The sequence below is a fragment of the Cuculus canorus genome, chromosome 8 (assembly GCF_017976375.1).
Source record: "Cuculus canorus isolate bCucCan1 chromosome 8, bCucCan1.pri, whole genome shotgun sequence".
Classification (NCBI taxonomy): domain Eukaryota; kingdom Metazoa; phylum Chordata; class Aves; order Cuculiformes; family Cuculidae; genus Cuculus; species Cuculus canorus.
The window spans coordinates 22,010,403-22,035,370 of NC_071408.1; the positions used below are offsets into that span (position 1 = coordinate 22,010,403).

General features: G+C 39.6%; 1 protein-coding gene across 2 annotated transcripts; it reads left to right on the forward strand.

Moving 5' to 3' along the window:
* Nucleotides 1–339: 339 nt before the first annotated feature.
* NDC1 (NDC1 transmembrane nucleoporin) lies at nt 340–19,994 on the forward strand. 2 transcript variants are annotated; one of them, XM_054073140.1, is made up of 18 exons: nt 340–556; nt 630–750; nt 2,146–2,247; nt 2,609–2,783; nt 3,267–3,405; nt 4,757–4,865; nt 6,352–6,403; nt 7,022–7,154; nt 9,362–9,454; nt 10,739–10,820; nt 11,697–11,852; nt 12,950–13,204; nt 13,334–13,449; nt 13,679–13,729; nt 14,770–14,833; nt 16,101–16,201; nt 17,184–17,344; nt 18,191–19,994. In XM_054073140.1, exons 1-18 carry the CDS (start codon nt 515–517, stop codon nt 18,252–18,254), a joined length of 2,016 nt encoding a protein of 671 aa, XP_053929115.1. In that variant the 5' UTR covers nt 340–514; the 3' UTR covers nt 18,255–19,994. The 2 variants fall into 2 exon arrangements, with proteins under 2 accessions (XP_053929115.1, XP_053929116.1); XM_054073141.1 differs by lacking the exon at nt 340–556 and adding an exon at nt 913–1,037 and having other exon boundaries at nt 643–750.
* Nucleotides 19,995–24,968: the final 4,974 nt, after the last annotated feature.

Below are 24,968 nucleotides of genomic sequence, written 5' to 3' on the forward strand. Positions count from 1 at the left end.
TTTACGAGGGCATGGACTGATAGGATAAGGGGGAATGGCTTTGAATGGGAAGGGGGAAGATTTAGACTAGACATTGGGAAGAAATTCTTCACAATGAGAGTGGTGAGGCCCTGCCACAGGTTCCCAGGGAAGCTGTGGCTGCCCCATCCCTGGAGGTGTTCAAGGCCAGTTTGGATGGGGCCTGGTCTGGTGGAAGGTGTCCCTGCCCATGGCAGGGTACTGGAACTTAGATGATCGTTAAGGTTCCTTCCAACCCAAACCATTCTATGACGCAGCTGCCCGCTTTGTCTTCAGCCCGGCTTCCCCTTCCCGTCTCCCTCGGGCCGGCACCACGTGGGTCGGCGCCGCCATGACGGAGCCGTCGCGCGGGGCACGCCGGGACTTGTAGTCCTGGTCTGGGGGCGGGGCAAACGGCCCTGCGCTCCTCCCATTGGCTGGTGGCGGCTCAGCCTTCTGGCGCGCGCCGGAAGTAGCTGCTGAACGGCGGAGACTTTGAACGGCGGTGCGGGCGGCCATGCAGGTGGGGGCCGGCTGGCAGCCGCGCCTCCTCCGGCAGGTGAGCACGGGGCCTGAGAGGCAGCCCTCGCCCCCCCTCCTGCGGTCTCTTACGCTCTGCTTCCTTACTTCAGGTGCTGGGCTGGAGGGTGGTGGCCGCCGTCGCCTGGTCTGTGCTGCTGCTGCCCGTCTGCACTGCGGCCTTCATCGTCCTCAGCGGCCTCGACCCCTTCCACCCGGTGCGCTGGATCTCCAGTAGGTGCTCGGGGCTCCTCGGGGGATGCGAGCAGTGGTGTCTATTACGAAAAGTAGAATATTTTTGATTTAAGTTGAGTAGAGTTAAATGTCATCTAAATAATTGTATTTTTTGAACGTGAGACAGAATGTCCCTCTGATTGCATGATTTGTTTCAAACAGTGTTTCTCCAGACACTCTTCATTCTTTGAAGATGATAATGTCTTGTGTTCAATATGATGTGTGCTGAACAGATGCATCTTCTGTAATCCCCTCTGTTTGCAGTCTCTCCCCGTCTTAAACACAAGGTCAGGCAGAGCTGGCTCGAAAGCTCCAGATTTGCAAGAGTTTTGACTGTTGTCAAGTTCATAATAACATTAGAGTGAATCCTTGCGAAGTAATAGAATATGCATAAGATTTATGGGAAAATTTAGACGCGTACCTGTAAGTAGGAAATACATTCTGTCCCCAGGTCTTGTCTCATTGCACATGATTGATGGAGGTCATTCCCTCGTGTTGCCCAGGCCTGATTAAAAGGTGCTTGCTTTCTAGAACTCCAAAACGATTCTTAAGGGAGTTTATTTGCTGGCATTTTCAGTATAAGGGGGAGACCACTGTGGAGGAGCTTGGGAAAGGGAGGGATGTCTGTATCTGCATCACTATAACAGCCATAATTCTCCCTAGTCAGAAATAACTTGCAATCTCACCTAAGTGCATCCTTCAGAGAAAAATAGGTTGAATAACTTAGTTCTCCATTCTAAGTACTTCAGCACGTGTCCCCTTTCTGCCTTGTGCAGCTGCCATTCTCGTAAACTGCTTAAATTTTAGTGTGTTGCACCACAAGTGAAATTCTTAAAGCTGCTGCTCTGCGTGGTGAGGATAACCATCACTGGAGTGCACACACCAAAACCAGAGATGGAAGCTTGATACCCCTGATCATTCAGCTGCTCCAGGCAGAGGAGCTTGATTTTCCACCCCACCCCCCCCTCCTTTGACTGGGTCTTTTGGGCTTTTGTAGTTTCAAAAGCAATTTACTTTGTAAGAAATTTCTTACCCTTTAAGTGTGGCTGTATGGTTGCAGCTTTTATTAAGTGAAGGGAAGCTGTGTTAGTTGAGCCATAGTTTAACTCACTTTGAAAGGGTTTTTTTTCAACAAAATTCTGTGTTCACTGATGAGAAAACCAGTTATAAGGGTGTAAAATATTTTCTGTGAAATTTAAATAGGCTTTTATGCAGAAATGTTTTGCAGCTGGGCAGATGTGGTGTGAGATTATAGAATCCATTGCATTACTCCCCCTTATGCACTTAGTGGGTTGTTGCTAACTGCTTAAGTGTTCTTTTCTGTTACTTAATGAGTCACTGTTGTGTTATTGCAATCTTCTGAGCAATAATATTATTATTTTTTGTTTGTTTTAGATTCTTTCAATGATTTCTATACTTCCTATGTCATCTTTTGTATCTTCTTCATGTCTGTGGTGATACTGGTAATAAGCATCTTCAATGTTGAATTTTATGCAGGTAGGTTGTGTAAATTGCTGAACTGTCTACAGTACTTTCTTTAAAAAGAATGACCATTTAAAGAGATTTGTATTTATATTTCAGGTACTTAACATTGTAGATTTCCTTTTAAATTACTATAGACAATGCGCAAAGCTTATTTTTAAGTAAATCATCCCGTGTTACTGCTTACCTCTTGCCTGAGATCCTCTTAGCTGAGCTGCTTCATTGATTTCCTTATCGTTTAGTGACTGATTCTAGTGAAAGTTATTTGGTGAGAATGCGTGGGGGTTTGTTTGCTTTGGTTTGGTTGTTCAGTGTTTTTTTAATGAAGAGTTTTATTAGTAAGAAATGAAAATTCACTTCTGGGTTTTATTTACAGTTGTGCCATCAATACCGTGCTCTCGATTAGAACTCATAGGAAAAATTATTCACCCTCGCCAAGCTATCCATTCGGTTGTTCATGCTGTAATGGGAATGTTGGTTGCTTGGTGCGCTGCGGTTATGACGAAAGGGAAGTTCCAGTTTCTTGCTGTGCCCTGCACACCTTCAGAAAGGTAGTTATTTGTGTGTTAAGGATGCAAAGAACTTCTATTTTAAAAATGTATTTGTCGATGCTTTCTTTCAAACAAAAAATAAAATTTGAGTACTATTAAAAATAAGTGACTCTTATGTTGATATCCTGTATTAAAGGATAGGAAATACCCTCCTTTGTAAGTGTTACAATTCACAGAGAAATAAGTGGGCCACAACAACTAAATTGCCAGTGTTCTTAATAGAAAGTTGAATGCTGACAAATTGTCACTTGAACTAAGTGTTGGTATTCTGTTTAATGGGACACAATTCATAATTACCAGAAGCATCTTCATGCAGACTTTCAAAAATAGGTGGTGGGACTCCTACGTCAGAAAAAACTTGCTGAGCTATCATCGTATGTACTGTTCAGGAAAGAACAATCGACCTGCTGATTTGAACTTTCTGAGATTAGAATGCCTTTTTTTTTTTTGAACTCAGAATTAATTCTAAGTTTTGTATTTTAGTCCAGGTGATGCTGTTCCTCAGAAGTGCCTAAATGAATATCACCTCTTTTTTCTACTTTCTGGAGCTTTCATGGGATACAGTTATAGTCTTTTTTATCTTATGAACAATATGAATTATTTACCATTCCCAATCATACAGGTAAGAGGTTTAAACACCTTTGCAGAAGAATGTCTAAGTAGACAAAAAAAACCCTTGACTGTTTGTTTCTATCTTGTAATACAGCGGTAGCAGGTGTCTGTTGGCATGCTTTCTCTAGTAGATGAAGCGTACGCTCAGCTTTAAATACCAGTACTGTTCATCATCTTCCTTCTGCTCAGCCCTTTTTAGTTGAACACAGAAATACAGGATGCTGTGACTATAGAATTTATACCCCTTTGATGCACGTTAAAAGCTGGCTGAGCTGGATCATTGTGGAAAGTGAACTACAGGGAAGAAACAATATACACAAACTGAATGTTAACTTCAGGAACTGTCAACAAGGGTCACCTAAAAGCTGAAAATACCGAGAAGAAATTAAAAAAGCCTATTATCAGTTGTAATTAGGTATCAGATAATTTAAAGCCCATGAAATCTTGCTCAATATCCAAAGCTTATTCATGTGTGTAGTGATACGAAAACTGAAATTCCGTTAATTCCATTGGAGGAATCTTTGGATCTAGAGAGATCTTTACCAATGTGAAATGGCAAGAAGTGGCTTGTGAAACATCATCTTGCAAATATTTCATCTGTTGCTGTAGCAGCAATTAGCTTTGCCTGATTCCCAGGTTTACCAAGTCCAACCAATTTGGCAAAAGGTATCTTTAAACAAGTTTGTATTAGTGGAAAACAAATTTAAGTCACAACCATTCAGTTTATCAGCAAACCAAGCATCCTTTTGGCAATGCTGTAGTTATAGTATTTTTAAAAATTCTGTTATATGAATATTGTTAAGTCGACTTTTTGTTTTAAATGCAATTTAGCTAAGCAAAAAATTAAATCACTTTGTTTTCATTTGCATATAGAGTCAGGCAGGTTGCTCTGGTCCTTTGGAAAGAAGTGCAATTTGTCAGTCTGTCAGTTTTACACTGGTTTCACTGCTTGGAGGATTACTGACTGTAACTCATGCTTGTCTGAATTTTCCCTATATTTTAGTGGAATGCTTCTAATCTAACTGAAATACACAAGATTAAATATGCCTTTTCTGTTTTTTATTTTTATTTGTTTTGCATTAGACAATGTTGTTCTAGTTTGTGCCCAGTGTATAGAGTTAATTTATCCCATCCTCCATTTTCATATTGCTACAAGTGTGAAAAGGGATGAGAGCTAGAGACAATTATGAAATGGCAGAAAGAGACTGGAAGAATAAGTAGTAGGTTTAACACTCAGAATTGCTCTAAACTAATTCTTTAAATTAATCTAGGCTTCAGGTTTTTAAGTACCCTGTCTTTTTTTTACTATTTTATTGATTTGTTCCGAATGCAGAATACTAAACTATTTCTTTTGTTTTTAGCAATACAAGTACTTGCGTTTCAGAAGATCTTTACCTCTCCTCATTAAACACAGTTGTGTGGAATCACTGTATTTTGTTAGGAACTTCTGTGTCATATATTACTTTTTTGGTAAGGGTTCTTGAAATTATCTTTTTTTTTAATTGCTGTATTTTGAAAACCTTAAATCAGTCAGACCTGTTACGCTGTTTTTCAGCCTTCCAGGTAACTTGCTGAAGGTGCATAGACTTGTTTAAACTATTAGAGAGATCTAACGCCTCTTCAAAATAGTAAAAAAAGGCATAGGGTTTGTACAGCACACTTGTGTGATGGCAATTCTTGCAGCCTCACAGAAGCTTGTTTAGCATATGAGAAGTGTCTCGATTAACACCTTCTATAAGGATTTGTCTAGCTAATAACATTCTAAGATAATATTGGTATCCTAAGGAGAAGAGGGTGGGGAGCAGTAGTTTTCTAATGTGAAGTCTGGGTTTGGTCACTGTACCAAAACAGAGGCTGCTGTCTCTGGTGATTTCTGTGCAGGAAATCTTGTTATTTGCTTATTTCAGCTGTAAAATAACTTCAGTGTGAGAGGAGCTACCAAATTCTAATTAGCTGGTGTTTTACGAGTGCACGTTTTAAAACCGGGTGCTCTGGGCTGCTGTTTACGTACCTGTCCTGACTTGTGGCAAAAAAGATTATAGATCTGAAAACTTAGTGCAGTAAAAAAAAAATTGCGTTAGTCTGTAGTGTGTATTCCCTTTTGTCTTTAAATATTCCCAAACGTTTTTAATATGGATAAACGTGCCTTGGACTGCTCCTTCCATTGCCTGGTGTTGGAAATACACCATTACAGTGCTGAACCTGGCTTACCAGCAGCAGGCATGACTTCACTATATGTAATGTTGCTATATTTTTCACTATTTCTGAAGTAAAAATTAGCACTTTGGCTTTATTCTCAAGTACCCTTTACATTATTTGGAGGAAGCTGGGGAGAGAAAGGCAGTATGGCTCCTTCCCATAGGAAATTGAAGTTTGGTCTTTACAACTGTGGTGAAAAAATCTGTACTGATGAGGATGGTTTGACTGGACTTTCTAAAGAATCAGGATTTGTTTATATTATGGTTGTAGTTATCTTCCTAAATGAAGTTAAAATATACTAGAATTATTTCCACTTTATTTGCATTAAGGGATAAATTAGAAGTATGGTGGTTCTATATCAGTTTCCATTAAGTTTTTAATAGCACTCTGATGCTGCCTGAGCTGTACTGAAAATTAATGTTAATTACTATTAACCCTCTTGAGTGAGGAAACACAAATAACTCGATGCTGAGAATCTAGCAATAACAGGTAAGGTCTGCATATCTCAATGCATAGTTGCTTGCCTGAAACCGTTTATCATTCTCTTGTTTCTATTTCTTAAAAACGCAATAAAAACAAACAAACAAACAAATAAATAAAACACTCCACCAAAGGCAGTTTGTTTCCTGGTGCACCTGTGTTACAAGACCAGTCTCTTGTTTCTATACATGCATTCTACTTTTGTCTTCTTTTTGGCCTAGTGTACATGTGCTTTGCAGCATCTTACTTGTTTCAGCATTTCTTTTTGCTCCTCTAGGGTATATCCCAAAGGTATGGATATGCACCACTATGGATCTTCATGTAGACAGGTAGGTAGCATACTGTGCTGAAAACAGGAGAATATTGCTGACGGCTCCCTTTGCTGAATGAGCCCAGTTCAGCAACTGTCTCTGTGTGTGCAGTAGGGCTCGGTTCTTTGCCTCCTCACATTGCATGTGGGGAGCATTGGGTGCTTCTGAAATGGGGCCAGAAGGACCCAACATCCACATGTAAGTAGGTAGTTACTAAGAAGTCCTCTCCGTTTCCTTCATCTCTCTAAGTCTCTGAAGTATTAGAAAGGCTCATCTCTCCAAATCACCTAGGTGTGTTTTATCTGCTTTTCTGTGGTTTTGGGGAGGAATTTATTCATTTTCATACAGCTGTCATTTGCTTTAAAATAGGGAAGCTAGAGTCTTAATAGCTTAATTGACTAAAACTATATCATAGTTCTTTATTTCATATTTATTTTCCTTGATTTCATTATTTTTTCTTAACTTCATTTCATCACAGTTACTGAAAAAGATAAATAGTACCTCAAACATCTTTAAGAAACTATTTTTGTAAAAACAATGCAACTTTATTCTTGCAATTGTTCCTACTGTAACAGCTTACTATAGAGCTCTTCTGTAATAAAAATACTTACATCTTCTTGGTTGTTTTCTCTGCAGTAAATTGTATCCTCTTGACACTCTGACTGGCTTATTGGATCTCTCCTTGTTTTACCATGCCTGGTTATGTGGTGTATTTCTTCTGATTACCTGGTACATTGCATGGTTGCTCTTCAAAATCTATGCTACAGAGGTGAGTACTTATTGACAGTGCTAAAGGCATTAACATCAGTATTTTACATAGAATACTTTCTTTTCAAAAGCAGTTTTACTATAAAGTGACTTACTATGAATTTTTGTATTTTCAAAGTATGTATTTCAGAGACTATCTGATAACTGACCCGTAAGAAAGGCCTTCCCTTTCTCTCGTTGCAGCCAGACAAGTCTGTGCTGCTTACAAAATCGGTGTTTTGTTATTTCCACCTCCTCTTCTTACTCTTCTACTTCCATTTCTATGTTTCTGTTCTGCTGTTCATGTTTGATGCTAGATCTGTGCAGATGCTGTTGGGGTCATCCTAATGAAGAAACTCTTTGTCCTTCATGGAGTCTACAGAGTGTTCTTTGTCCTCTTTAGGTGTAGAGACAGCTGGGCCAGCACAGAGCCCATGTGTGTCTGACAGAGTTACTAGCTAGGTCTCTGTATGTGTTTCCAAGCAATGATTTTGTAATTGAGTGTGAAACTAGCTGAAGACTGGAAGAAAATATTCAGAAATTGCATAGCTCTCAATTCAATTTTACAATAGGAGAATGAGTGTAATACTTTCAATTTTCTGTCAGCTAAACTCTAGAAATCTCAAATTTAAGCAAACCATCAAAGCACACAGTTCTCCAAAGAGACATGTTCATCTAATTCAGGCTGCAGTATTAATGTAGACTTCAAGCAATCTTGGGAATTAAGACGCTTTTTCTTTTTCATTCAGTCATAAAGCTACTAATTAATATGGCTAAAAAAAGGCTGTTTAAATATATAATGAATCATATTAGAATAAATGTGAGTCCATGATTGAAGAGAGGAAAAAAAAATGTCTTGCCAACAAAGAATTGGAGAAGACCTATCTTTTATTAATCCAAATGTTTCTTTGTAAGAATACAAAGGAAAAAAATGTTTGTCTAAGTTGATTAAAAAACAAACCAACCCAAAAAACACTACTAGACTGCAAATTAGTAAGAAAAAAAAGTGAAGTTTAAAACCTGGACCAGTGTATTGATGCAAAACACTCTTAGGAGATGAAATGGCATACAGTGCGTGTTGGAGTGTTAGCTTTAATTAAAAAAGTCTAGTTGTTGTGACTGCACGGAGAAAAGATCAACAATGAGTTGAGCATAACTGATCTAATGATGTGTCAGAATCTTCAGATGGCTCCAACAACAGCTCTGGAGTGCAAACACCTTTTTTCAAAGGATAATAGTTGAAGCACCAGTAACACTGTGTGTCAATGTCTGTGGTTATTGTATTGCTTATAAAACTGTGGAACTAAAAAGAAACATCCAGCTGTGAAGGTATAAGATGGACCTTGTCCTTTTGACTATTGAGCAAAAGATGTTTATCTGCATGATTTTTTTTTTTTAATAAGCTAAAAAAGTTCCAAAGCTGTTTATTAATATTTGGATAGTGTTAGCTGAAAAGTCATGAAAGCAATTGTAAACTTAATCCACATGAAATCAGTTTAACACTTTGAAAGCTATTGCTACCTCAAATTTCGATTTTGCAGCTGGAAACAGAGAATAAAGCTATGATACGTAAAATGAATGCAGTTACACAAACGTGACAAGTAATCTGTCCCCAAACTGATCCCTGTGAAGTAGCATTAAAATGATGCATTGTTTAATCCAATTTAAGCACTGCTGTTTGTTTTAACTGTTGTAGCTGCAAGAACAGCAATTATATTAAAACACAGAATATGGCTGTCCTGATGATAAAAATAAGACTTAATTAGTTTATCAGTGAAACAGTGCAAAAGAAGAATTAAAAATATCTTTTATTATTTGTTAAAAGAACCCTCAGCTCTTCACTGGAGTGGTTACACTGTTAAAGACAGGTGGGACGGTTTAGATGTCAGTGTCGTTTCTGAATACGGCATCACTAGTTTTTTCCAGGTATGTGGTTAGAGGAATTTCTTTTCATAATGATATCATGCCCCTACATATGGGTTATATGGGTACATGGAAGGTATTTGCAGATAAAGATATCTGTATTTTCCAAGACTTCTCAATTTTAAAATTAAGGAGTAAAGTCTTTTTGTTTCTGTGTTAGAGATTACAGACTGTTTTACGGTGAGTTAAAGCAATGGTGTAGCTGCTTTTGTAGTTCATCTGACAAGTAAGAACTTGGGTTTGATCTCCCATAAGGTTTTCTAGTGTTTTGCTCTGTATAACGCAACTTCTGATGTTTATCTTTAGACACATCATTTTCCTGTACAGCCAACTTTTGCTGAGGAGACAGACCAGTGCCTGCCTAAAATCTTAAACAGCAACCCTCCCCTCATTATAAAGGTAATCAAGTTCCTATCACCTTCCTAGCTAGGGGTGTGCTGCGAAAGTGTTTCTCAAAGCATGCAGTCAGGTCTTGTAGGTATCGGTTGTTTTATTTAAGTCACTAGATCTTTAAAAAGCTGTTTTGGAACACTCAAGGAGGAAGTTAAGTTACACTTAATGGTGAAAACTTGTTTAGCAGTGACATCTGCTGGTGCTCACTGCACAGTTACTTTAAGCTGAAGGCAGCCTGATTTATTTAGGGGTAATACCTGCTTGCCTGCAACATAAGTATATCGTTGTGTACTGATGCAAAAACAGTAGGTTAGTGACATTCTTATTCTTTTTAATTCTTTCAATTTTGAGTCTTGTCAGATAATCAGATGTTTGACAAACTTTTGTAAGCTCTTAATGCTTTGCCCTGCTACTTGTTTGTGTTCTCTGTTGAAGTTAAAGATCTATTTCCATGTTTATGTTGGAAGTTGGATTTCTTTTTCTAAAAGGTCAATACTAAAGGGCTACTTAAAATCTATGACTAAGAATAATAATTTTGGTCTGACTGTGGTAATCATTAATGGGATTTGCTGATTATAATACTTAGAAATTGGAGACCTCATATAAGAAGTATTATGTAAATAAAGATAAGAATATTCTCCTGCACATGCAAACCCCACATTTACTAATTTTACAGACCTCTGACAAGAGTGGAGATATAATAGGCTGCAATCCATTTGAATCTTTTTCAAGCTTTGCTGCATTATCTAAGGATGGGTGGGGAAGAGTTGAACAAAGCACAGTTAAAGGTAGAGGAAGTCTAATTTATAATCTCTGCCATTACCAAGGTGTCTGATTTACAGTTGGGTCTTGCACATTGTGAGAAATCTGGTTATTTTTGCTTTGTCAAATTAGCTACTTAATCCCATGAAAAAGCAGTATTAGGTCCAGTACTGTGAGGCATACTGTGTAGTTGAGCTCTGGCTTGCAGAAACAGTTTTTTTTCTTAGATTTTTGCATCTTTATTTCTTTGTGTGAGCTGTTATGATAAAAAAATGGTGTTGGATCTTTAACTCCAAAGAAATTACTTATCAGTAAAGTCCTCTGAAGGTCTTGCTAACTCGGCAGCCCCACCCAAAGCAGTTCTAGGGATGTGTGCAGTCATTTGCTGCCTTTCTTTATCTGTTACATGGTTGATTTTAGTCTATGTGAGCTCATTCCTTGTTAGGATTTGCTTTTGTATGGATAATGGCATTATTAGAGGAATCTGTTAGACTTCATGTGCACTAAAACATTTTCCCTTCTTTGTAGTTTTTAGCCTTACAAGACTTGATGTTACTTTCCCAATATTCTCCTGTTCGACGACAGGAAGTCTTTAGCCTTAGTCAGCCAGGTAACTATAAAACTATTTCATGTTGATTTTTTTTTTTATTTTTTTATTTTAAGTGTTAGTTAAATGCTTTTAGAAGTTATTTAGTGCTGTGATGTGTGCTACATAAGCCAGAAGGCCTCATCAGTAAAGGTATCCCTATGATTTTTTCCAAAGGGTGCTTAATTTATCTGTGTTCATATTGTTTCATCTACTAAACTCAACAGATTCTTGTGCCTGTTTGATTAAATGACAGCTGTGAGGAAACACGGGTCTTTAGGGTATTGAAGGTGGAGTCCTCTTAACACCACTAGTCAAATAGTTTAAACTGAATAATCTAACAGATGGGTGTGAAAGCCCGTTCAGATGTGAGTGAGGTGAAATCGAGCATGAAATAGTGAGCTACCACTAGAGTTGTGAAAGCAAACAATGGCTCTAATTTCAACTGGTATTCAAGCCTCTTGCTATATGCAAATATATGGTAGAGAAGGTAAACTAAAACTGCTTAAAAGCCTTCAGGAACTTTGTTATGCCTCATCAGGAATTCTAGTGTTTGTACTACTTCCAAACTCTTTACTGTCACCATTGATACTGCTTTGTTAATTTTAGCTGTTTGGTGATTTCTGATCTGATGGGCTGAGCTGCCTGTTTCTCCTGCTTGTTTAGCAGATTTCACTACTGTCTCTTTAGAGTCATCTGTTTGCAGGAGGATAGAGCCTGTCTGTGTTTTCATCATCTCAGCACAAATAAACTGTCACGGTGAGAACGCACTGTGTCTTCTTGGAAATAGAGTGGTACTATCATCTTTGAAGCTTATGCTGAGAGCTCATGGATGCTGTCAGAATGGATAAAAGGGTTAAACTTACCAACTGCATTTTCTTTTTGTGTGCTTATTGCTAGGTGGGCACCCACACAACTGGACTGCGATATCAAGGGAGTGTTTGAGTCTTCTGAGTGATCTGACCCAGAGGCTGGTCGCACAGCAGGAAGCTGCAGCAGCAAATGGGAGAGCAAAGCAGCCAGCAGGAGAGCTGAAAGTATCTCCACAGACTCCAGGTATGTGATGAAATGCTCATAATAGTTTTTAAAGCATGAAAGTACCAATAGATTACAAAAGTACATTAGTCTCATTTAAGTAGTATGGGGAAAATGAATCACAGGGTTTTCTGTAAATAAATGCAAACAAAACAAGGCTCTCCCCCAATTTGATTTTAGGTATTCTTTTTTGAAATAATCCCAAAATAACTAGAAAACTTGGAAAGACCACGTTTACTCAGTTTGTTTACTTTGCGTGATGTTATGTTCAATACAGCATTATTCCACATTTGCCTGAATTAAGGAAGTCTAATTATTACAGTTTTAGTAAGGGGTTGAACCTGGTACAAGAAGAACTTAAGTCTTGCCAAGAGATGCTTTGTAATTTTCCTAGCTGCCTTTATGATTAGTTCAAGATGGTAAAATTAGTTTTTGGTTTTTTTGTTGTGAGGACTTTGAATATGTTCGTGGTTCACTAATATCATTTTAGGATAAGAAAAGCCGGTCTGACTCTTGAGCTGTGTGCAGCCTGCAAGCATTTTGGGTGCTTTGCATGCCAGACTGGCTCATCATTCCTGCCATCAGAGCTGTGTTAGCACAAGAGGTGCCAGGTAATCGAATCCCTTAGGAGTCAGTGCCTAGGATACGAGTGCCCTTAGAGCAGCAGGGAACTCTTGGTGTGTCAGAGGTGAATTTTTTCTACTGCTGCTGTTCCTTGGATTTTGTAACTGACTTGTCTTTTCTTACATACCAAGCAGAATCAGAAAGAATTGCCAGTCTTCTGTAGATAGACTTTTTTCCTAGTACTTAATCCTAAAAGCATGCCTTTATGTAGATGTATACCAGACTGTAGTAATGCTAGCTAGCAAAAGGAGAAAAAGAAAGAAATCCACAGGGATCCTTCTCGTCATTTGCTGTTTTTAAATTAATGAACTTCTAAAACATTTCATGCTTATGTGGATGTGTACTTCTTTGCAAAACCACAGCGGAAACCATGTCCTTTAATAAAAGCTCTAACGATAGAGAGGTTATTGAAGTAACAATAAAAGAACAATTTCATCTTTTTTTGCATATGTGCCAGCCTGTTTGTCTTCATGCAGTGTGTCCTTTCTCATTAGGAGCTGTTGCGGCAGAAGATGTACCTTTGCAGTCACAGAGATCTAATATTGTTCCCAGAGCCTCCATGTCTTCACTGGTTAAGTCATCCTTAATGCCTTTAAAGACATCGCCTGGGTCTGAAGTTGGTTCACCTTTCAGCTCACCTGCTTTAAATTGCAAGATGAGAATTCAGGATGTAAACTCTCCTTGGCAAGGATCAGTCCCAAGTCCTGAAGCTAGGAGAAGAGGACCAAAGCTGTGGACATCAGGTTCAGGTAGAGATTTTTAGACAGCAGTTTTTGGCCTTGTAGTCATAAGTGTAGTAGGTATGCTGATAGAGATCTGTATCTTGAGGATTAAGGTGATAGCAACCACTTTTTCTGAAGATACTGTTTCTCTTGTAGATCTGCAAATGAACGGTTCTCACCATGAATCCTTCCCAGTCCTCTCCGCAAGAGTTGGCAGCAAGGCAGTACAGCCAAGCTTTATTTACACGTGGCTTCGGAACAAGCAAGAACAGGTAGAGTAAAAGTTGCGGCACAACTAGGTTACAGCCAGTGCATCTTAGGTGTTCTCCCTTCTGAAAGAACCTTCAATTTCTGTTGATGAATGCTTCTTTCTCCAAGTAGCTTGCATAACAAAAATCCTTCCCCCCCTGCCCCCTTTACACTGTGAGAGGTTTGAGGAGGACTAACTATGCGTACCTTCAGGTAAATACAGATTAAATATAATCTTTTGTTTCTTTCCAGATAAAAAACTTTTTGTCAAAACGAGTCCTGATAATGTATTTCTTCAGCAAGGTAATCACAATCTTATGTTTTGTGACAGAACAGTGTGGACTAAAAATGCGTGAGTGTATGGGTTCTACTGTGGCACTATGTGCCTCTTGCATATCGTAAGAGTTCTATGACCTTTCCTTTAGTACAACTTCATACTGAGTCATTTTCATAGCAGGTGTATCCCATACCTGCATAAAAAAGAATTATACTTGTTTAAACTCATCTGATTATGAACCGCATTTTACTGAAAGCATTGTGCACTAGTAAAACACAAATAAGAACTTCAATGCATTTGTCTTGGTATGTTAATTGTAAGATGACACAGCGTTTAGTTAATGTTAAAATTAAGTTAACTACCTCTTGTTTGGTCAGTGGACCAAATGAATTCTTTACAGTTTTCTTTCGTGGGAGAAGTGGTAGCTAGAATGTTGGGAATTTCTCCTTGTGAAACATTGGTATCGATATTACTACTACTTCTCAGGTGAACTTGAACATCTCAACTAAATTTGCATAGTATTTACACAGAAAAAACAATTGGATTTTTCCTAAGCATAATTGAAGAATAACTCAAGTTTTACAGAAGCAGCCACCCCTACTTTAGGTCTTTGTTTTTCATGGATTTAAATGTTTCCTGCAAGTAGAGATTGTATTTTTATATGCAGATCTCTTCTGTGTATATGATAATGGCTTATGCTGACGTGTACAGCAGTGTATTCTGATCAATTATAGCCTGGAGCAGAGACTAAGACAAGCAAGGTCATGAAATGGCATGGGGGAATTGTATTGCCTGTTTAGTGCTTGAAAACTAGTTAGTTAATATACTTTCCTTTCTGGAAATCTCAATTTTAGCTATAGTTTTGTGGGCAGCTCCTGTCCAGAAAGAAATTTAGTTTCTTAAAAGATCAGAATTTTCTGCCTGCTCATTGACATCTGTCAGCCTCGCTGGTCTTTACTGAAGGGAGGGACAGGACGCTGTCAAACGTGTAACGCTTTAATTGGAAACTGTGATTTTGGTGATATTGTTTATGAAATGCACTCAAAATGCTTTGATTTCTTCTCAGCACCCAGAAGCCTCCATCCAAGCTGTTTTCTCCGATGCCCAAATGCATATCTGGGCTTTAGAAGGTGAGCAGTTTCTATTCGCAGGTGATCCACTGTCTCATGAAACTACAGCTAAAAGGATCCATTTCCTGGTTTCTGGGGCTCCATGCTTTATAAGTGTAATGGAAGAAAAATCTTTGAATCTGTTTTGACAAAAATCTGACCAACATGCTATGAACATGAGTAAAAGTCTCATTAATTTGTTAGCTTTGAGATCCCATGTGAGATTTCTTAGTTTATGTTCTATAGAAGTTTGGTAGATATTCCTAAGCTGCATTTCTGTTGCTTCTCTCCCATGTGAAACCGTCTATCACTTCTGCAATTTTTTCAGTAACAGATTTACGATGTATTTTCAAACAGCTTTTCTGACTAAAAGCTACAAGTCTCTCTCTGTGAATCATGGAGTGCTGAGGGAGGGAAGCACTCGGGTAGTAACTTAACAAGTAAATGGAGAAAGGCGGCCTGGAGAGAATTAGAAGAACAATGACTATGTGGTTACACTATGGGAATTTCTTGTTATTTTCAAAGTCATGAGAAAATACCAGTATTGATAGAATATTGTGTTAAATTTGTCTGTGCAAAAAGATGATGTTTTTACCTAGGTTAGATGTTCTATGGGCAGACATGTCAGGCGTTCAGAAATAGAGTGGTTTGGGTTGGAAGGGACCTTAAAGGTCATCCAGTTCCAACCCCCCTGCTATGGGCACTTAAGATGAAGAGTTGGGATGATTGGAATATAGATGGGAATCATGCATAAAGTTTGCAGAACAGTAGAAGATGCCATTTTTGTTTAACTAAGGGCAGAGGGCTGGCCTCTAATTTCTTTTTAAAAAATATGATAAACAAGTAAACTGAGAAGGGATTTAAAATTAAATGAAGGTTTCCTTCAAAGTAGTAGAGAGTTCTTCTCATGCAAGCTGAACAGAGAAAGTTGAGTCATCTGGAAATGTTTGTGTATGGCCAGAAGAATTGTGAAATGAGTCCCATCTCTTGGTTGATGTTGGGCACAGCTCCAGAGCAGTGGAAAGAGGGAACCAATGCTTTCTTAAAATTTTATTTTATATCTCATCTCTCTTGCCTTATCAACCACAAACTACTGCATGCCTATCAAACCTGTGACTGATTTAGTCCCAAAGCTGAGGTACCTGTCATCTGGCTGCAGTAAGTTCTGAGGAATTCCTCCATGCTGGTGGAATCTTCAGGCAGAACCACTATCTTTGTTAATGCTTTAGAAGCTGAGAATTCAGTAATTATAGGAAACTTCTTTTTTTTTTTTTCTTTTCTTTTAAAGGTCTATCTCACTTGGTAGCAGCTTCCTTTACTGAAGACCAATTTGGAGTTGTCCAAACTACACTGCCAGCTATCCTGGATGCTTTACTGACTCTTCAGGAGGTAAAAAAGGTTAAATTTTCCTTACTGCAGAATAAGTTTAGGAGACAAGAAGGAATTTTGTTGATTCTATGTTTTGACACTGCTGACCAGTCATAACATTCAAGTTGTTCCCACTGTAAATGGCTTCTCTTCTGCAGTTAATCTAAACAAAACAACTAGTTGCCACTATGTGTATTCTGAAACAGTTGAATAAAAGCCTTGTTAGGTTTTTAAAATGTAAAAGTAGAAAGCGTGTTTTTAATGGAATGTTTAATTTAAAAAACACCAACCCAAACAAACACAAACTTAAAGACTTTATTTCAAGGATGCAGCAATTACAATAGTTTATGTGTAGTTAGGACTTAATCTTGGTTTGGCTGTACACAATTCCTTGTGCAACCTGGAGCCATTGGAGACATTGCAAATCACAGGAGATAAGATCTGTGTGGTGTTTCTCTACTAATATTAAGACATTACTCTCAAATTACTGATGTTTGTGTAATGTGTATTTTAAAAAAATCCAGATTTATTTCCAAGGCCGTGCGTGTCCCATTGACTTAATAATTTTTCCTCTGTCTTAGTGGAGATTCTCGGAAAGAATATAGAGGGTATTAAAGTTCTTCAGTGTAAGTCATCTTTTCCAAGAACTGGCACCGGGGGGAAAAAAACCCACAATACCCTTGTTTCTGACAGAAACAAGTCATGAAACAGGACAGAATTGTATTGCTACCGCAGAGTGTGTTTGGCGTAGCATTTAAGACTTGTTAACAGAGAATCTTATTTTGCAGAACATGGTTCTATAATGATCAGAAAATGCAAGGTCAGGCTCAGTCTCTAGTAATTTTTGTGTGTCCTGGTAGAATTTCTGAACCTGCACTTTCTTTTTGCTTGATTTGACATAAATATGTTGCTAGTTATGTTATAATTGAAATAATTATAACAGTGCGAATATAATACAAAATAATTGAACAGATGAAACTTCATTTATGATTTTCTCAATCAGGTTGTAGACAGATACTTCAAACTGCCTCATGTTTCTAGCAAGCCCTCCAGGATTTCAGGAAGTCTGGTGGACACGTCCTACAAAACACTACGATTTGCACTTAGAGCATCTCTGAAAACAGCACTGTACCGGATAACTACTGTCTTTGGAGAACACTTGAAGTAAGAGCTTCTCAGTGCTTGCTTGTTTTAATTTACGTTACTGTAGGATCTGTGAAAAGGGAAGCTGGGGCAAAAATCCCGCCAGGTCTTTATTCCAACATGGTATTTTTTGATTTGTGAAACTTCAAAAAATTCTTGTGTAGGTATGTAGTCTCCCTTAGAAACTTATTATTCATAGGTTCCTGGGCAATTTTTCTTAGTGACTTTTCATGAACTCATTAGAAGCAGTCCATGAATACTGCTCGTTTAATAAATCTTAGCTGTTGAAAAGAGTAAATCAACTAGAGACAATTGTCTGTTCTGTAGGGAAAGAATACTGAGAATTCTGTGAAGATCCAAATAATCAAATTCCCTTTCTACTTGGTTGTCTGATGGCTTTTACTCAGCTACTGTCACACCAGGCAGACTTTCATACTTGGCCTCCTTATATGTGGGACTGAAGCTCCCGCAGTATCTGCCCATCTCTCCCTGTAGGGATGAAATATTGCTCAGTCTGGAAGTTCTAGATATATAGGAGAAGTCATTTTAAGAGGTTCTGTTTTATCTAAATCATTCTTGCAAGTTAAATAATTGCTTGTGTGTGTTTAAAGGTGAAGAAGTAGGCTGGGTTTCATGGCACAGGTGTCTGAGTAGTAAAAGCTGTTGGAGTTAAGAATTGACAGCTTTAAGGGTTAATATACTTTTTTTGTGCTTGGAATGTAAGTTTCTCATACAGCTGAGTTTTCTGAAATTTCGCTTCAGTGTAATTGTTGATTTCAATGTATACTTAATTCTGGCATGAGGATTTATTTTTGTGGTCTGTTACATTTAATGTAAAATCTTACATTTTGCATTTGTTGTTTTCAGTGCAGTGCAAGTGTCTGCGGAGCATAAGAAAAGACTTCAGCAGTTCTTGGAATACAAAGAATAAATAACAGATTTTGATGCAGCTATGTTTTTTTTCTTGGCATGAAGAAACTGGGGGTAATGAGTCTTTTTGTCTTGGCTTTTTGGAAAAGCATATGGAAGTACAAGTCACAGAGCAAAACTCCTAGAACTTTAGAAGATGTCTTCTGGGTTTAGATCATCTTTTGTATAATAAAGCTTTTTTTTTAAAAAAAAAAAAAAATCAATCTTGCTACCTTTCAATATCACTTACAAATGAGAAAGTGTCAGTTCTTATTTTATGTAAGACTGACATTTGGGATGATCAGAGTGACCTTGCCACTCAAATCCTTCACTGGTTTTCATGCTGTGTTCTTTTCCTACTCTTTCCTGCTAAAGGGCTGAGTGGAGATTTACACAGATACTCAGTGTGCCTCAGTGTTTCATAAATTTAGTGTGTGGTACTTTTAGTGCAGACCAAGTATGTACTGTAAGAGCAGGAAACAGATGTGCCCAGGAATAAAACATGCTGCTCTTCTGTTAGATGGAAATATTCTATCAGAGTAAAATGGATGTGCAGAAAGGCATTGGTAAGACACAAATATGGCTTGAAAAGCTCCCAGTTTGGATTTTATCTTTAAGGTGACCCAGGAAATGAGGTTCTGATCTACGCTGAAGCATACAAGAAACATTACTGCATTTAGTAAAACTCCAAGTAATGGCATTGTGAATTAAACTTTAGATCAACAGCTCTCTCTTCAGGTGTAGAGGAAGGATGTTTGCAGCATATCCAACTTTTTTGAGATAACCTACGTTATATTTCTCACCAGAAGCTACCAATCACTTTTCAAAAGCATTTTTAAAACCTTCTTATGTGGAAGTAAACCTGTCCAAATGATTTGAAAATTGACTACTTTGTTTTTAAACTGGCTCCATGTACTGCGATATCCACACTAGAAAACATGTATGCAGTGCAAAGAGCTTAGATGTAGCTGCAGTACCTTACCATTTTGTTCCTTTTCTGTTGAGGTGGCTTACAGCAAATGCCATAAGGCAGTGAACTGTTTTGTTATAGTTAAAGGTTAAGCACGGTCCTTTAAAGCTTCCCCAAGCTTAGCTTCTACCACAGGTTTGACCATTATGTCAAGGCCTCTTCCCCGCCTGGCTTATTAAATAATTTAATTTGCTTATTAGGGTATTGCAGTGTGCACCTGGAGTTAATATGAACTTGGGTGTAACTGTTGACCTGAACCAAATGCTTCAGCCAAAAGTTTCAAATACGTTTTTAATTCATTTAAACAGGTGCAGAATATTTTTTTTTATTGCTCTGGTATTTTCTGCAACATTCCCACAACTGTAAGCTGTAAGTTGTAATTAACAGTGTTACGGCTGTCAGCAGCCGGCTTAAAACGTAGACTTCTTTTTGATGCCAAAGTGCTTGAGGTCTGTCCTCCTCGTGTTGCAGTAGAGATTTGCACATGACATCTGCTAATGTGCGTGTGATTCACGGCATTCTCTGTGTATGACAGAAGAGCTTTCAAAAGCCAAGTGCTTTGTGGTTTCTTTAAAAGCTCCCATTTTTAAGTTGGGTTTTTTTTTAAACTTTTACTCAAAAGTGCACCTTTAACAGTATCTCATGCTCATGAATGTAAGTGTTCAAGAATATAAAGTATATGTTGGGTGCCCTCTGAATGTGCAGTAACTGGCTTGCACAACTCAAATGGCAAACATCTTATTCTAGTTTTGGCTTTGGAAATAATCATATTCCTCTGGCAAACCGTGCTGGTGTTTCAATTCCTTTTATATACTACTCTTAACATAAAGATAATAATCTCTGAAGCCTCTGTGAGGCATGGGAGGAGTTTCTCGAGATCATTTCTGCACTCTGAGTAATGAAAAAAAAAATAGAGCCTTTTTACAGATGGTTTCTATGTAAGTGCAGTTAAATTGGATCCCTCAAGCCTGACAATATTTCTCATCTGTTTACTCATCTCAAAGCTGAGCTGTGTCTTCTTGCTGGCTTGCATACCAAATGCACAAATAAAACGTGTAGCATTTGGTTCGATTGCTGTTTTGGTAACCCTGTGAACCACCTGCTTCTCCCTACAGGTTTGCTGCAGTCAAGAGTATCTGAAATGATTTCCACTGCAGCTGCGGAGAGGTACACAGCTGATGGTTCAGATTTGTTTTCCTGTTACAACAGAGTAATACAATAGAGGCTTTAGCTTTTAAGTGGTCTCTCAAATCTGAAAAAAAAAAATCCTACTTCATTTTCTGAGACAGAACATTGGTGGCCCTCGTCCTTGAAACTATTGCACACTATGTCTGAGGGAGCTGGGCAGGACTTGCTCTCTCAACAGGAGCGCTTTGCCACTTTGGAGAATTGTCTTGATGCCAACTGCAGCTCAGGGCCTTGAATGCACCCTTGAAATGAAGTGGTTTCGATTCTGTTGCTGCTTACTTTGAACAGAGGCTGTATTGTGTGTGTTGCGCTCGGTGTCCTAAGGCCTTAAGCAGCCATATTCCCACCTACTGAGATCCACGCGTGGCTCTGAGGGCAAGGCGAGCCCCCCTGCGGATGTATTCAGCTGTCACTGTGGCAGTGTCAGTGTCTTGCTGATGGATGTGCTGGTACCTGCTCAGCCACAGGCAAGTCACGCGCTCTGTGGGCTGCGTGCTCACCAGACGGCCTTCGGCTACTGGAATTGGCTGTATGCAGGATCCGATGTGCTGCCTGCAGGGGAGAACCTGACGTGTCTGTGGGGGTGGATGTATGTGTGTGAACCCCAATGGGGTGGCTTTGGAGCCCCCTCAGCTATGGAAGTGCTTCCTGCCATGTGCAGTGCTGTCCCCTTTCCCCAGGGGATGAGAGGTGGCAGTGTGCAGTGCTTTGCATGTCCAGGCAGGCATTTGATAGCTGTAGGGCTTTCCTGCTGCTGGTGGTCCTGCTCCTACCACTCCATCACCAGCTTTCTACAAAAATGTGATAGGAAGATAAAGGTTGGGGTGGAATTGTCACAGATGCTGCAAGCTGAGGACCCTCCCCACTACCCTTACACCCTCCTCTACCTCCCCACTCTACCCTTACACTACTACGCACTACCCCTACACCCTCCTCCTCTTGTGGTCTTGATATTTTCCATCACCAGTTCTGTGTTAATATATTTACTACAGGATCGATGCATTTGGGTGCTATGGACATACTTGGAGTGGGGTTTGCCAAATTCTTGTGTTCTAAGGGGATGTTCTCACATCAGATTGTTGCTTCCCCTCACTGCAGACTCACAGTAGAAATTTTTATCTGGCATATTGGTTTTTGACAAACCTGTAGTATAAAAAGACCGCGTAGTCCCTTGTGTCTGATAAAACAGGCTGTGAGAGAGGAAAACCTATATCATGGACTGATTTTTAGAAGATAAAAAATAAATTAGAGAAGGCCTTACCTTTCTGCCCTTGCAAAGATGTTGGGAGTACAGCAGAGCTAGTCGATCAGGAAATAAATGAATATGGTGCCCCTGGAGCCTGCCCTGAGAAATGCAAATTCAAGGGGCAGCGGTTTGCTGTGTGACCTACTGGATACACTGGCTTATTCTTCTAATTGATGGTGATGGGATGGAAGTTTGGGGTTTGTTTGTTTGTTTGTTTGTTTTAATCCCCCTAAAGCATCAGTTCCAGAAGTAGGAAAAATTTCTGAGAAACTGTGGCCTAGGAAGCATGTGTATGTGCTCGTGCAATCACCGAAAGAGCCAAATGCTGAGTAAATAGTGAGCTTCTCTCCCTCCCCTGCCCAAGACACACAAAAAATACAAGCTTTACCTTTTGCTTCTTGAATAACTCAACTTTTCAATCTGACTATTACAATAACCAGCCCCAGCACTGTAGTTTTAATTAACTGCATCTTGTCTGAGAAGGTGTGGCAAGTGCACTGGAATGGACCTTGAAGGATTTGGAGTAGGATTATGTAGCCTCCTGCAAGTCACAGATTGTTACAGGTTATATGTAAGCATCATTCTCTGCTCTCACTCAGCAGCCTCCCAATGCCTGCGTACTAATGTTAGATGTTTCAGATCAAGAAACAGGCTGGGTGATTGCCTTCAGGACAAGCTTTGAGGACCAGGTAGATGGGGCACCACTGAGTCCCTTATCGGTTTACCAGCAGAGGTCACCACTCAAAGCAGGTTTGGGGAAGTGCTGGGCTTTGATGGTGCAAAGTTTTGGGTTGAGCACGGGACTGCACCTCAAAGTTAGGTACTGAGGGGGCTTTGCAGGCTTTGGCAGTCAGGTCTGGGGAAGGAGCAGCCACAAAGAGTGTTGTAGGAAGAGAAAGCCCAGCCTCATAATTAGTGCAAGCTGAATGCTGCCAGGGAGAAAAGATTTGCCCTTGCCTTTATCACAAAGATCCTGTGCAGCACTTCAGCCTTTGCAAACCACTCTTTGCAAGACTCCCAGTTTCTGCAGGCTCCCTTGGGATACCAAGGGTAAAGTAACTGATGGAACTGGAAATGTGGTCTGCCATATACAATGATGGGAAATGCTAAATAACCTCGAGTGAGGGGTGGAGGAAGCAGCCAGTCTTTGTCACAAGTTTAGCACTGAAACTGAAGCTTTTGGCTTCTGGGCCTCTATTTGTAAAACGGGGTTTAGTCTAACCCCACCCTCCCTCACCTCCAGTGATGATAAGCAGATATTTGTTTGCAAATCAGTAGGCTGCTGTAGTGATGGACACCGAAGAAATGCCCTGGAGACAATTAATAGTTCTATATTCTGTGCAGGGCTCAGCTGATGTGCAGTAAATCTATTCAATGTGTGGTCTGGACACTATGCCAAAGAAGAGAGAACAGAAGAGCGACTCGCTGCTCATTCAGCAATCACTATCCTCAGTGCATTGAATATATGGATCCCCAGGCAAAATGACTGTGGGGCCATGTTATAAAGCCAGTACAATAACTCATTTACAGTAGGCGTGAATCGAGGTTGTACCAGTACATTCTGGTCCTGGCCTGTCCCAATGCTGAGGACTGGATTTTACAAGTGGAACATTCTTAAGTCACGCTGTCTCAGGGTTTTTTTGTTTGTTTGTTTATGACTGAAATTCATTTTACTACTCCCGTAGTATATGCATGGTGTGGGAGATGAATCTATTTATGGATTGATGTTGAGAAACAATACAGCTGAATGTTTGAGCAAGTTAACTGCAGGTGTAAACAGCCACAGCCTGAATGGAGGGTGCTGATCAAACCCTTCTTTAGAGTCCTTTTTCTCTCAAAGTCCTCTAGAATGATCTGCCAGTTCACCAGAGGAGAGAGCTATATCTGTAATGTTAGGCTTGGCTTTTGGAGATGCTGGTTGTTTCTTGCAGTCTCTGCAAGACAAAGGTGGATTCAAGATTACCACAGGATTCTCCCAAATTATGCTAGCTATTGAAAAGCGACTTGTTTTCAAAAGATAAGTCATAGTGATCTGAGGAATTTCTTTTTTCTAACTACAAGAGCTATAAACAAATCTGTAAGTTATGAGGCAATAGTTGAATACATCGTTAGATAATGTGTGGTCAGTTTGACCCTGCTGTCTTAATTTAGGAGGTCATTTTAAAACCACTATGAAGGAGGGCTTTGTGCTGCCTTAAAGGGATATGGGAAATCTCTAAGAAACGGGCATACTTACAGAGACAATCCCTTTGGCTCAGGTTTTGTTTGGTTGTTTCTTTTTTACTATCTGTGGTGCAGTAAGTTAAAACAAAAACAAGTCTGGACTTGGCATGCCTTTGTAAATAAACTGCTGTGTGTGAATCAACAGCTCATTTGCAAGCAGGTTATTTATAACAAAGTGTGTTATTCCTTCCATCAGAGAGCTTGTTTAGCCCTGTATTAACAGAATGCTTATGGTAACACCTCCCACCTCTGTCTATACTGCAGCAGTTACACAATCGCCTCAATTTCAATTATGTCCTTTTGCAATTTAATTTTGTTGCCTGCTAGAGTAGAAGAGCAAGCATTTCAGTACATGTACTAGACATTAATTCTTCAACTCTGCTTGTTTGCTCTGCGCCGCTCAATTTACCTGTATCCGTTCTGCTTCATTCCACTCCTCCCACAGAAGAACTGCTTGAGGAACTGGAGTTTTCAGCTTCTACGAGCTTCTCAGGAATCCAGTTTGTGGCCAGTTGCTCCTGACAAAGGTAGAGAGCACACTGATGACTGGATTTGGTGAATTGGAGTCCCCTTCTCATAACATCCTTTCCCCCCTGCTCCTTTTACAGATGAACTCACATTGTCCTAATGTGCATTCAACTCGCAGGCAGCAGCATCTCAAACCAGGACACCTTTGCCCCAGCTTGTGCAGCTGTGACCACACAAGGCTCATTGTGCCTGAAGCAAAGAGGCTCGGTGTCTGCAAAACACCTATAGACCCTGAGAAAGTTACTGTCGTGGCAATGACCTGATCTTGGCTGGTATAAGCTAAGAAAAACTTAAGTATCAAAGTTGCTTAAACATCTTCTCCTCACTGGTCTGTGTAAGCTTTGAGTTGGGCCTGGTGTGATATGGCCTTGTGTATGCTCAGGGCGCAGTTGTGCTAACTGTGATGTGTTGGTGCAGAACTGCCTAGTTTCTGTGGCTAACATGGCCCAGGAGCTGGTTTTGGTGTCATGGCCTCGTCCCATCACTGCTGATTGCCCAGAACCACAGGATGAGGAACTTGGCATTCAGGGCTGTCTGGCTACAAGGACACTGGTCAGCACAGCCAGCACTATTATACCAGT